This window comes from Thalassophryne amazonica, chromosome 7 (genome assembly GCF_902500255.1).
Source record: "Thalassophryne amazonica chromosome 7, fThaAma1.1, whole genome shotgun sequence".
Taxonomy (NCBI): Eukaryota; Metazoa; Chordata; class Actinopteri; order Batrachoidiformes; family Batrachoididae; genus Thalassophryne; species Thalassophryne amazonica.
In genome coordinates this window covers 20498488-20509396 of record NC_047109.1, presented here as the reverse complement: position 1 = coordinate 20509396, position 10909 = coordinate 20498488, and the positions used below count along the sequence as shown (strand labels likewise).

Here is a 10909-nt window from a genome sequence, read left to right as displayed (position 1 = left end):
ATCATATTATAAAGTATAACACATTATTTGTCTGATCATAAATATAACATAAGTGTATAGTTTGGACTAACTATGACGGAATGTTATGGAGTTATGGGGTAAAAACAGCAAGAATGGTGACAAAGGTCAATTTCAGTTTGTACAGAGGTCAAAAGTTAAAGTTGCTCCAATTTTTGTAAATGTGATGCAAATTATTGGTTGAGGTAATCGGGTTTAAAAAGAATAGTTTGCCCCATGTACAACCCCAATTCCATTGAAGTTGGGATGTTGTGTAAAATGTAAATAGTAAGTCCCTTCAGCTGCTCCCTTGTTTGCACTTGGGTACAAATGACCACATTTACAACCCGTGCTTCCCCACAGGTCAACATTCTAATAAATAACTAGATATAAGCCATAGAAAGGCAAAGTGTGATCATCTGTTTACTGACAGCTGTGTGGAGTGAATTAGTTCATTGGTGCTGAAGTAACCTCAGCTCTGGAGAACAACAGAGTGTCTTCCCCTGCGTTACATGACTACATTCGGGAGCATAATATGGTTTGTTGTTCTCCAGACTGTTTGTTTGTCTTGGTTTTGTTTGCTTGGTATGATTAATATCTGCGTATAGTCCTACACAGAAATTTACTTATTATAGATAATTGCCGTTACTAATCATTAAAGATGTGTGTGCAGCGGTGGCACAGACCGAACGCCCCCCCACCCATAAAAATTGGTCCGCCCTGCCTCCACTGCGCAATGTGCGCATGCGTCATTTGGGACCACAGCAACTCGTTTAAGATGGACTCTATTCACCCAAAGCGATCAAAGGGAATGGGATTATTAACCATCAGATGACAAAGTAAAAACCTCTTAAATCATTCTAAAGTCAGTTTTAAGCAGAAACTAGGCCGTTTTAAGCAGAAACAAGGTGATAATCGGTGAGTAACTACTGACGCTTTGAAATAACAGAGGCGCAGTGAATGCAGCAGCTAGCAGCTCATGCTGCTGTGGTGCTCTGATGGCTTCCTTCATCTTTTATGATGAAATAATGCTGAATTTATGTGGAAATGATTGTTGTACAAAAGCTTCAGATATCTGTCGCTGAGATAAATCAATCAATCAATCAATCAATTTTTTTTATATAGCGCCAAATCACAACAAACAGTTGCCCCAAGGCGCTCCATATTGTAAGGCAAGGCCATACAATAATTATGTAAAAACCCCCAACGGTCAAACGACCCCCTGTGAGCAAGCACTTGGCTACAGTGGGAAGGAAAAACTCCCTTTTAACAGGAAGAACCTCCAGCAAACCAGGCTCAGGGAGGGCAGTCTTCTGGCGGGGAGCAGAGATCGATCACTAATGTATTAAATGCAGAGTGGTGCATACAGAGCAAAAAGAGAAAGAAACAGTGCATCATGGGAACCCCCCAGCAGTGTACGTCTATAGCAGCATAACTAAGGGATGGTTTCAGGGGTCACCTGATTCCAGCCCTAACTATAAGCTTTAGCAAAAAGGAAAGTTTTAAGCCTAATCTTAAAAGTAGAGAGGGTGTCTGTCTCCCTGATCTGAATTGGGAGCTGGTTCCACAGGAGAGGAGCCTGAAAGCTGAAGGCTCTGCCCCCCATTCTACTCTTAAAACCCTAGGAACTACAAGTAAGCCTGCAGTCTGAGAGCGAAGCGCTCTAATTGGGGTGATATGGTACTACGAGGTCCCTAAGATAAGATGGGACCGATTATTCAAAACCTTATAAGTAAGAAGAAGAATTTTAAATTCTATTCTAGAATTAACAGGAAGCCAATGAAGAGAGGCCATATGGGTGAGATATGCTCTCTCCTTCTAGTCCCCGTCAGTACTCTAGCTGCAGCATTTTGAATTAACTGAAGGCTTTTTAGGGAACTTTAGGACAACCTGATAATAATGAATTTACAATAGTCCAGCCTAGAGGAAATAAATGCATGAATTAGTTTTTCAGCATCACTCTGAGACAAGACCTTTCTGATTTTAGAGATATTGCGTAAATGCAAAAAAGCAGTCCTACATATTTGTTTAATATGCGCTTTGAATGACATATCCTGATCAAAAATGACTCCAAGATTTCTCACAGTATTACTAGAGGTCAGGGTAATGCCATCCAGAGTAAGGATCTGGTTAGACACCATGTTTCTAAGATTTGTGGGGGCCAAGTACAATAACTTCAGTTTTATCTGAGTTTAAAAGCAGGAAATTAGAGGTCATCCATGTCTTTATGTCTGTAAGACAATCCTGCAGTTTAGCTAATTGGTGTGTGTCCTCTGGCTTCATGGATAGATAAAGCTGGGTATCATCTGCGTAACAATGAAAATTTAAGCAATACCGTCTAATAATACTGCCTACTGGGAAGCATGTATAAAGTGAATAAAATTGGTCCTAGCACAGAACCTTGTGGAACTCCATAATTAACTTTAGTCTGTGAAGAAGATTCCCCATTTACATGAACAAATTGTAATCTATTAGACAAATATGATTCAAACCACCGCAGCGCAGTGCCTTTAATACCTATGGCATGCTCTAATCTCTGGAATAAAATTTTATGGTCAACAGTATCAAAAGCAGCACTGAGGTCTAACAGAACAAGCACAGAGATGAGTCCACTGTCCGAGGCCATAAGAAGATCATTTGTAACCTTCACTAATGCTGTTTTCTGTACTATGATGAATTCTAAAACCTGACTGAAACTCTTCAAATAGACCATTCCTCTGCAGATGATCAGTTAGCTGTTTTACAACTACCCTTTCAAGAATTTTTGAGAGAAAAGGAAGGTTGGAGATTGGCCTATAATTAGCTAAGATAGCTGGGTCAAGTGATGGCTTTTTAAGTAATGGTTTAATTAGTGCCACCTTAAAAGCCTGTGGTACATAGCCAACTAACAAAGATAGATTGATCATATTTAAGATCGAAGCATTAAATAATGGTAGGGCTTCCTTGAGCAGCCTGGTAGGAATGGGGTCTAATAAACATGTTGATGGTTTGGATGAAGTACTAATGAAAATAACTCAGACAGAACAATCGGAGAGAAAGAGTCTAACCAAATACCGGCATCACTGAAAGCAGCCAAAGATAACGATACGTCTTTGGGATGGTTATGAGTAATTTTTTCTCTAATAGTTAAAATTTTGTTAGCAAAAAAAGTCATGAAGTCATTACTAGTTAAAGTTAATGGAATACTGAGCTCAATAGAGCTCTGACTCTTTGTCAGCCTGGCTACAGTGCTGAAAAGAAACCTGGGGTTGTTCTTATTTTCTTCAATTAGTGATGAGTAGAAAGATGTCCTAGCTTTATGGAGGGCTTTTTTATAGAGCAACAGACTCTTTTTCCAGGCTAAGTGAAGATCTTCTAAATTAGTGAGACGCCATTTCCTCTCCAACTTACGGGTTATCTGCTTTAAGCTACGAGTTTGTGAGTTATACCACGGAGTCAGGGCACTTCTGATTTAAAGCTCTCTTTTTTAGAGGAGCTACAGCATCCAAAGTTGTCTTCAATGAGGATGTAAAACTATTGATGAGATACTCTATCTCACTTACAGAGTTTAGGTAGCTACTCTGCACTGTGTTGGTATATGGCATTAGAGAACATAAAGAAGGAATCATATCCTTAAACCTAGTTACAGCGCTTCTGAAAGACTTCTAGTGTAATGAAACTTATTCCCCACTGCTGGGTAGTCCATCAGAGTAAATGTAATGTTATTAAGAAATGATCAGACAGAAGGAGTTTTCAGGGAATACTGTTAAGTCTTCTATTTCCATACCATAAGTCAGAACAAGATCTAAGATATGATTAAAGTGGTGGGTGGACTCATTTACTTTTTGAGCAAAGCCAATAGAGTCTAATAATAGATTAAATGCAGTGTTGAGGCTGTCATTCTCAGCATCTGTGTGGATGTTAAAATCGCCCACTATAATTATCTTATCTGAGCTAAGCACTAAGTCAGACAAAAGGTCTGAAAATTCACAGAGAAACTCACAGTAACGACCAGGTGGACGATAGACAATAACAAATAAAACTGGTTTTTGGGACTTCCAATTTGGATGGACAAGACTAGAGTCAAGCTTTCAAATGAATTAAAGCTCTGTCTGGGTTTTTGATTAATTAATAAGCTGGAATGGAAGATTGCTGCTAATCCTCCGCCCCGGCCCGTGCTACGAGCATTCTGACAGTTAGTGTGACTCGGGGGTGTTGACTCATTTAAACTAACATATTCATCCTGCTGTAACCAGGTTTGTGTAAGGCAGAATAAATCAATATGTTGATCAATTATTATATCATTTACTAACAGGGACTTAGAAGAGAGAGACCTAATGTTTAATAGACCACATTTAACTGTTTAGTCTGTGGTGCAGTTGAAGGTGCTATATTATTTTTTCTTTTTGAATTTTTATGCTTAAATAGATTTTTGCTGGTTATTGGTAGTCTGGGAGCAGGCACCGTCTCTACGGGGATGGGGTAATGAGGGGATGGCAGGGGGAGAGAAGCTGCAGAGAGGTGTGTAAGACTACAACTCTGCTTCCTGGTCCCAACCCTGGATAGTCACGGTTTGGAGGATTTAAGAAAATTGGCCAGATTTCTAGAAATGAGAGTTGCTCCATCCAAAGTGGGATGGATGCCGTCTCTCCTAACAAGACCAGGTTTTCCCCAGAAGCTTTGCCAATTATCTATGAAGCCCACCTCATTTTTTGGACACCACTCAGACAGACAGCAATTCAAGGAGAACATGCGGCTAAACATGTCACTCCCGGTCTGATTGGGGAGGGGCCCAGAGAAAACTACAGAGTCCGACATTGTTTTTGCAAAGTTACACACCGATTTAATGTTAATTTTAGTGCCCTCCGATTGGCGTAACCGGGTGTCATTACTGCCGACGTGAATTACAATCTTACCAAATTTACGCTTAGCCTTAGCCAGCAGTTTCAAATCTCCTTCAATGTCGCCTGCTCTGGCCCCCGGAAGACAATTGACTATGGTTGCTGGTGTCGCTAACTTCACATTTCGCAAAACAGAGTCGCCAATAACCAGAGTTTGATCCTCGGCGGGTGTGTCGCTGAGTGGGGAAAAACGGTTAGAGATGTGAACGGGTTGGCGGTGTACACAAGGCTTCTGTTTAGAACTACGCTTCCTCCTCACAGTCACCCAGTCGGCCTGCTTTCCCGGCTGCTCGGGATCTGCCAGGGGGTAACTAACGGCGTCTAAGCTACCTTGGTCCGCACCGACTACAGGGGCCTGGCTAGCTGTAGAATTTTCCACGGTGCGGACCCGAGTCTCCAATTCGCCCAGCCTGGCCTCCAAAGCTACGAATAAGCTACACTTATTACAAGTACCGTTACTGCTAAGGAGGCCGAGGAATAACTAAACATTTCACACCCAGAGCAGAAAAGTGCAGGAGAGACAGGAGAAGCCGCCATGCTAAATCGGCTAAGAGCTAGTAGCTACGCTAAGCTAGCGGATTCCTAAAAACACGCAAAGTGAATAATGTGTAAATAATTTAGAGGTGATTCAGCAGAAGGAGTGCTTTAGTTAAGGCACGTAAAGATTACACTGGGAAACAAATCGTAATCTAGATAACTAGATCAATCTAACTGCGCAGATTAAACAGCTAACAGATACAGAAAAACACCGCTGTGCTCTGGAACAGGAAGTGATACAATACCGCAGTGAGAGCCAACCACCAGTAGAGGCAAGCAAATGATGACTGGAGTGCAGTTTGAAGCAGAAACAAGGTGAAAATCAGTGAAATGCTGGTGACGCTCAGAAATGATGCATGTGCAGTGAAGGCAGGGCGGAGCAAATCTTAGGGGCGACCGCTCGGTCTGCGACAACGGCATTTGCACTGTATGAAATTATCATGTGATGTAATTTTGGATGCTAACGGCTGGAACATTTGTAGTTTTAGTGTTGTTATTCCATGATTACTGAGGAAATCTGTGGGCCATAATTTGTAATGGCCACACCACCACTGCTGATCAAAATAGATTTTAAAATTCTTGACCTTTTACTGTCTGAGTTGCAACAGCTTCTTTTCCAGGTGGCTGCCCTCATGTTTGGTGAAAAATACCCTGATAAGTAATCCTCCAACTGTGTGTGTGTGTGTGTGTGTGTGTGTGTGTGTGTGTGTGTGTGTGTGTGTGTGTGTGTGTGTGTGTGTGTGTGTGTGTGTGTGGGTGGGTGGTGGGGAGAACATAATTAATATGACACTGTATTTACGAGGTACTTGTTTCATTCAAGTTTCATTCAAAAAGGCTGGCATGTTTGTGTTTCTGATTATTAGCCATCAGTGAGCTTTGAGGTCAAATGTCTTATAGTGTGACATCATGTGTGCTGAAAACACAGGAACACTGCACTTGCCACACACTGAAGAGCAGCCGGATTCACAGGTCTCACAGGAGATCACCTGAGGGCAGTGGGTGTGGCCTCGTGCTGCTCCTGTCTTATAAACAGGGAAAAGAAGCTCACTGTGCAATGAGTTCTGTGGTGTTACCAGGGTCGCAGATCTGGACAAAGTATTCAATCTGCAGTGAAAGAGGAGTTACAGGTCTGCTGCTGTTATCACCGGCAACATGGCACCGACCAAGAAAGGTAAAATGATCATAACGTCCACTAGTGTGTGATTTTCCCCTCTGCGGCGGGTTATACCTCTCGTGTGTGATGTTCCCCTCTGCGGCGGGTTATACCTCTCGTGTGTGATGTTCCCCTCTGCGGCGGGTTATACCTCTCGTGTGTGATGTTCCCCTCTGCAGCGGGTTATACCCCTCGTGTGTGATGTTCTGCTCTGTGCCAGGTTATACCTCTCGTGTTCCGCTCTGTACCGGTGTTGCAGACCAAACGGTCTGCCCCTAAAAATCGTCCCGCCTTTTGCTTCAGCGCATGCATCATTTCAGACCACAACATCATGTCTGACAGAGTCTCTTCACCCAAAGCAATCAAATGGATTAATGGGATTATTAACCATCAGATGATAAATGTAAAACATCCTAAATCATTTTAAAGTCAGTTTTAAGCAGAATCAAGGCTGTTTTAAGCAGAAACTCTGCGAAATTCTGTGATGCATTGAAATGTCTGTGCAGTGAACACATCAGCTAGCAGCTCGTTCAGCCGCGGTATTCTGATTGCTTCCGCCGCCTTTTATGATGAAATAATGCTGAATTTATGTGGAAATGGCTGCTGTACAAAAGCTTCAGATATCTGTCGCTGAGATACATGATGACTGGTGTGCACTTTGAAGCAAAAATGAGGTGATAATCTGTGAACCGCATCATGAACCGAGTCATTTGGGGGGGGCGATTTTTAGGGGGACTGTTTGGTCGGCGACACCGGCTTATACCTCTTGCGTGTGATGTCCTGCTCTGTGCCAGCCGGGTTATACCTCTCGTGTTCCGCTGTGTACCGGGTTACACCACTTATGTGATGTTCTGCATTTTATTTATTTATTTATTTTTCAGTTGAGTTCCATGTTCTTTTTATTTTGGTGTGATAGTGCAAAAACGTTGGTCTGCCTTTCTGAGTGCATTCAGACATCATATAGTGTGGCTCATTGTCATATCCTCTTTGCAGTGGCACAAATGAATGACTGAAGCAAACAGTCCGACACATTGGTATGAATGTGTTAAAAAACTGGTACATCTGGTTTTCGTGGACACACCTGTGCTGATGCAGTGGTATATCATCTGGTATCATATTTCTGTCATTCTCCTGCACTGCTGTGTTGCCTTTGGGCAGCCTGCCTCATCACCATAACTTATAATGAATGGTACATTAACAGCATATCCACTGAAGTGTCAATAGCTGCCCAAGAACCACAAATTTGCCTTCCAATCTTGCCAGCTATTCTGGCTCTGGTATTCCACATAAACAACTTTTTTTTTTTCATTTCTGCCAACTAGTTATTTACACTCAGAAGTGAATTCTGTTTCCCCTCAGAAAATACTGCCTTTTCCAAATGGGCTTCACAATAAAAGACTTTTAATGTCAAACAAGTGGATGCTATACGGTAAAATACAACCACAAATCAGAAAATGTTGGGATGGTGTGTTAATGCAATACAACAACAATAAGTGATTCTTACATTTATTTTTAACTTCTGTTTCATGACAGACTTAATGAACCCAAGATATTTCATGTTATGTGTGGTCAAGTTCATTTCATTTGTTAATATGCATCCATTCCTGCATTTCAGCTCTGCAACACATTCCAAAAAAACTTGGAACGGCGACAATCCAAAACTGCCCCCGTTGAGGTAAAAACATTCAATAATGTAGTTATTTCAAATAGGTGATATAAATAAGTGAAGTCTGAGTGTTTGAGCAAAGATGAACAGAGCACTTTGTCAACAAATGTGTGAGGAAATTCCTCAAAGAAAGATTGAAAGGATTTGTATATTTCTCCTTCTACACTGTATAATATCTTTAAACAAGTTAAGAAATCAGGAGGAATATGAGTATGTAAAGGGCAAAGGTATAAGCCTAAGCTGAATACCCATGATTTCTGATCCCTCAGATAACTGCATCAAAAACTCTGTCAGTCATCAATAGCTGATATAGCCACATGGGCAATGGATTACTTTATCAAACACTATAATATGGACTTACAATGCATCCGGAAAGTATTGACAGCACTTCACTTTCTTCACATTTTATGTTACAGCCTTACTACAAAATGTATGAAATTCATTTTTTTTTCCCTCAAAATTCTACACACATACCCCATAATGACAATGTGAAAAAAGTGTTTTGTTTTGTTTTTTTGCAAATTTATTAAAAACAAAAAGCTAAGAAATCACGCGTACATAAGTATTCACAGCCTTTGCCATGAAGCTCAAAATTGAGCTCAGGTGCATCCTGTTAACACTGAACATCCTTGAGATGTTTCTACAGCTTAATTGGAGTCCACCTGGGGTAAATTCAGTTGATTAGACATGATTTGGAAAGACACACTCCTGTCTACATATAAGGTCCCACAGTTGACAGTGCATTTGTGAGCACAAACCAAACATGAAGTCAAAGAAATTGTCTCGAGGCACAAATCTGGGAAAGGATACAGAAACATTTCTGCTGCTTTGAAGGTTCCAGTGAGCCTATGGGCTCGTGGCTCAGAGACCCGGTGTCGGTGTCTGGTCCAGGAGAGGGGCCCAGTGTGCAGGAGGAGGCCGTTTCTCCACAGCAGGGTTTCTCTGAGCCTGAAGCTGTCAGTGTAGCTGCTGATCAGCTGACAAATGATCATTCTGGGTTGATTGATGCTGTGGTGACTGACGGTTCTGTGGTCGGTCCGGTTGATGTTTCTGTCTCTCCTTCTGTGGTCGACGCTGATGTTTCTGCTGTGTGTGAGTCCTCGATCACCGTTGGACAAGGTGAAGGGGCTGACGGGGAGACACCGGGGCCAGCAGACCCCAAACCCCCACGGAGTCAGAGCATTAATGATTGGATTGGATTCGGACTCCAGCATGTCCACCACCGGTTCCTTCTGTCAGAGCAGTGATCTGCACACGCTGCAGGACATCAACAGCTTCCTGGATGATTCATTTGGTAAATCTGTGAAAGTTGTGGATTGTTTTCCCGATACAGAGAAATTTGTTAAATCTGTTAACCCTCTGGAGTCCGAGGGCATTTTTTGGACAGTTCACTAGCCTGGCATAAATGTTTTATTATTGCTGTTAAATGCTCACCCTGCATCCCACAATCAAGTGGTATGGACAACCTGTACTTTCAGAATATATATGCTATAGTGATGTTTTATAAGTGTAATAAAGGTTTACAATCAGAAATAAGAAAATAAAAAATAAAGCGGCAAAATAATTTTAACACACATTTACTCAAAACACACAGCAAACTATAATAAACAACTATTTAGCACTTTATAAAGGTAGTTTGGGATCTTGTTCAAAAGAATTTATAAAATTAAGGTTCTAACAATAAACACAAATGCACATTTTGAACAATATATACAAAATGGTCTATGCTTTTTGTTTGTCATTATGCCACATCTCAAAGCAATTTCTGTCTGCTATTACATAAAGGCTTACAACACAAACTTTTTATTTCCATGGAGTTTGACTCCCTCTTGGAATGTATAAGTAAAGTGCACATCTCAGGCCGCGCGGTGCATTATGGGTACGCTAACTTTTTCAGCTTCCAATCCACATGCTATGATGGCAGAAAGCAGCAAGGAGTGCTATGATTTGGATCATTTCAACCACTGGAAAGTTGACGATTTAAAGCATTTTTGTAAGCTCGCAGATTGCCTGTTACAACCATGACTACGTACGGCAGTGGACAGAAATGGAAAGAAGAGTTGGCTGCGCTTGCATATGCTGCATCGTTACAGAAACTAGCGTTGGTGCTGACAAAGGAGGAAGAGAGAGCTGCTGTCAAAAATGACCAGTCCTTGTTGATAGTTGGAGACAAACAAATTTCTGACCCCTTGAAGGCAACTGATGGATGGTTAGATGAAGTCCAGAGTCTGAAACTGTGGATACTGCAGAATATTTGCTAAGCAGGGATGAGAAATCACTACTCTGCTGGGTTCGTAATGACTACAAGGAAGGTGGGTCTCACATATAACCTCTTTGGTGTCACGTTTGTTTTGATAAGTTGACAGACATACGATATGTGCATACATGCCGTTCATTTATAGAACATGTCAATATTACAATATTACGTGCCACATTCATCATGGCGCGATATTACAGTCATAAGCCAATGCACAAAAACGGCATCATCAGCCACATTATAATTCAGCACTATTTCAGGATATTGATAAAATAAATGTGTGCAAGAAACTTACAATTTTAGTCCATCTTTTATGTCCATCTGGATCTTTCTTTTCAATGGGGAAATTGTGTAGAATGAACGGAGGTTTGCAACCACATTTCTTCTTCTTTCTGTCTTTGGGTGGACTTGGTGGAGCC

At 41.4% G+C, this 10909-nt stretch overlaps 1 protein-coding gene across 2 annotated transcripts in view; it reads left to right on the top strand.

Moving 5' to 3' along the window:
- Positions 1–6453: 6453 nt before the first annotated feature.
- The window catches only part of LOC117513704, a 29259-nt gene continuing 24803 nt past the window's right edge, over positions 6454–10909 (top strand). Inside the window, exon 1 of one of the 2 annotated variants that reach the window (XM_034173944.1) lies at positions 6454–6585. In XM_034173944.1, coding sequence (XP_034029835.1) covers positions 6567–6585 — 19 coding nt within the window. In that variant the 5' untranslated portion in view covers positions 6454–6566. The remainder of the gene's footprint in view (positions 6586–10909) is intronic. The other variant, XM_034173945.1, reaches the window with a different exon arrangement.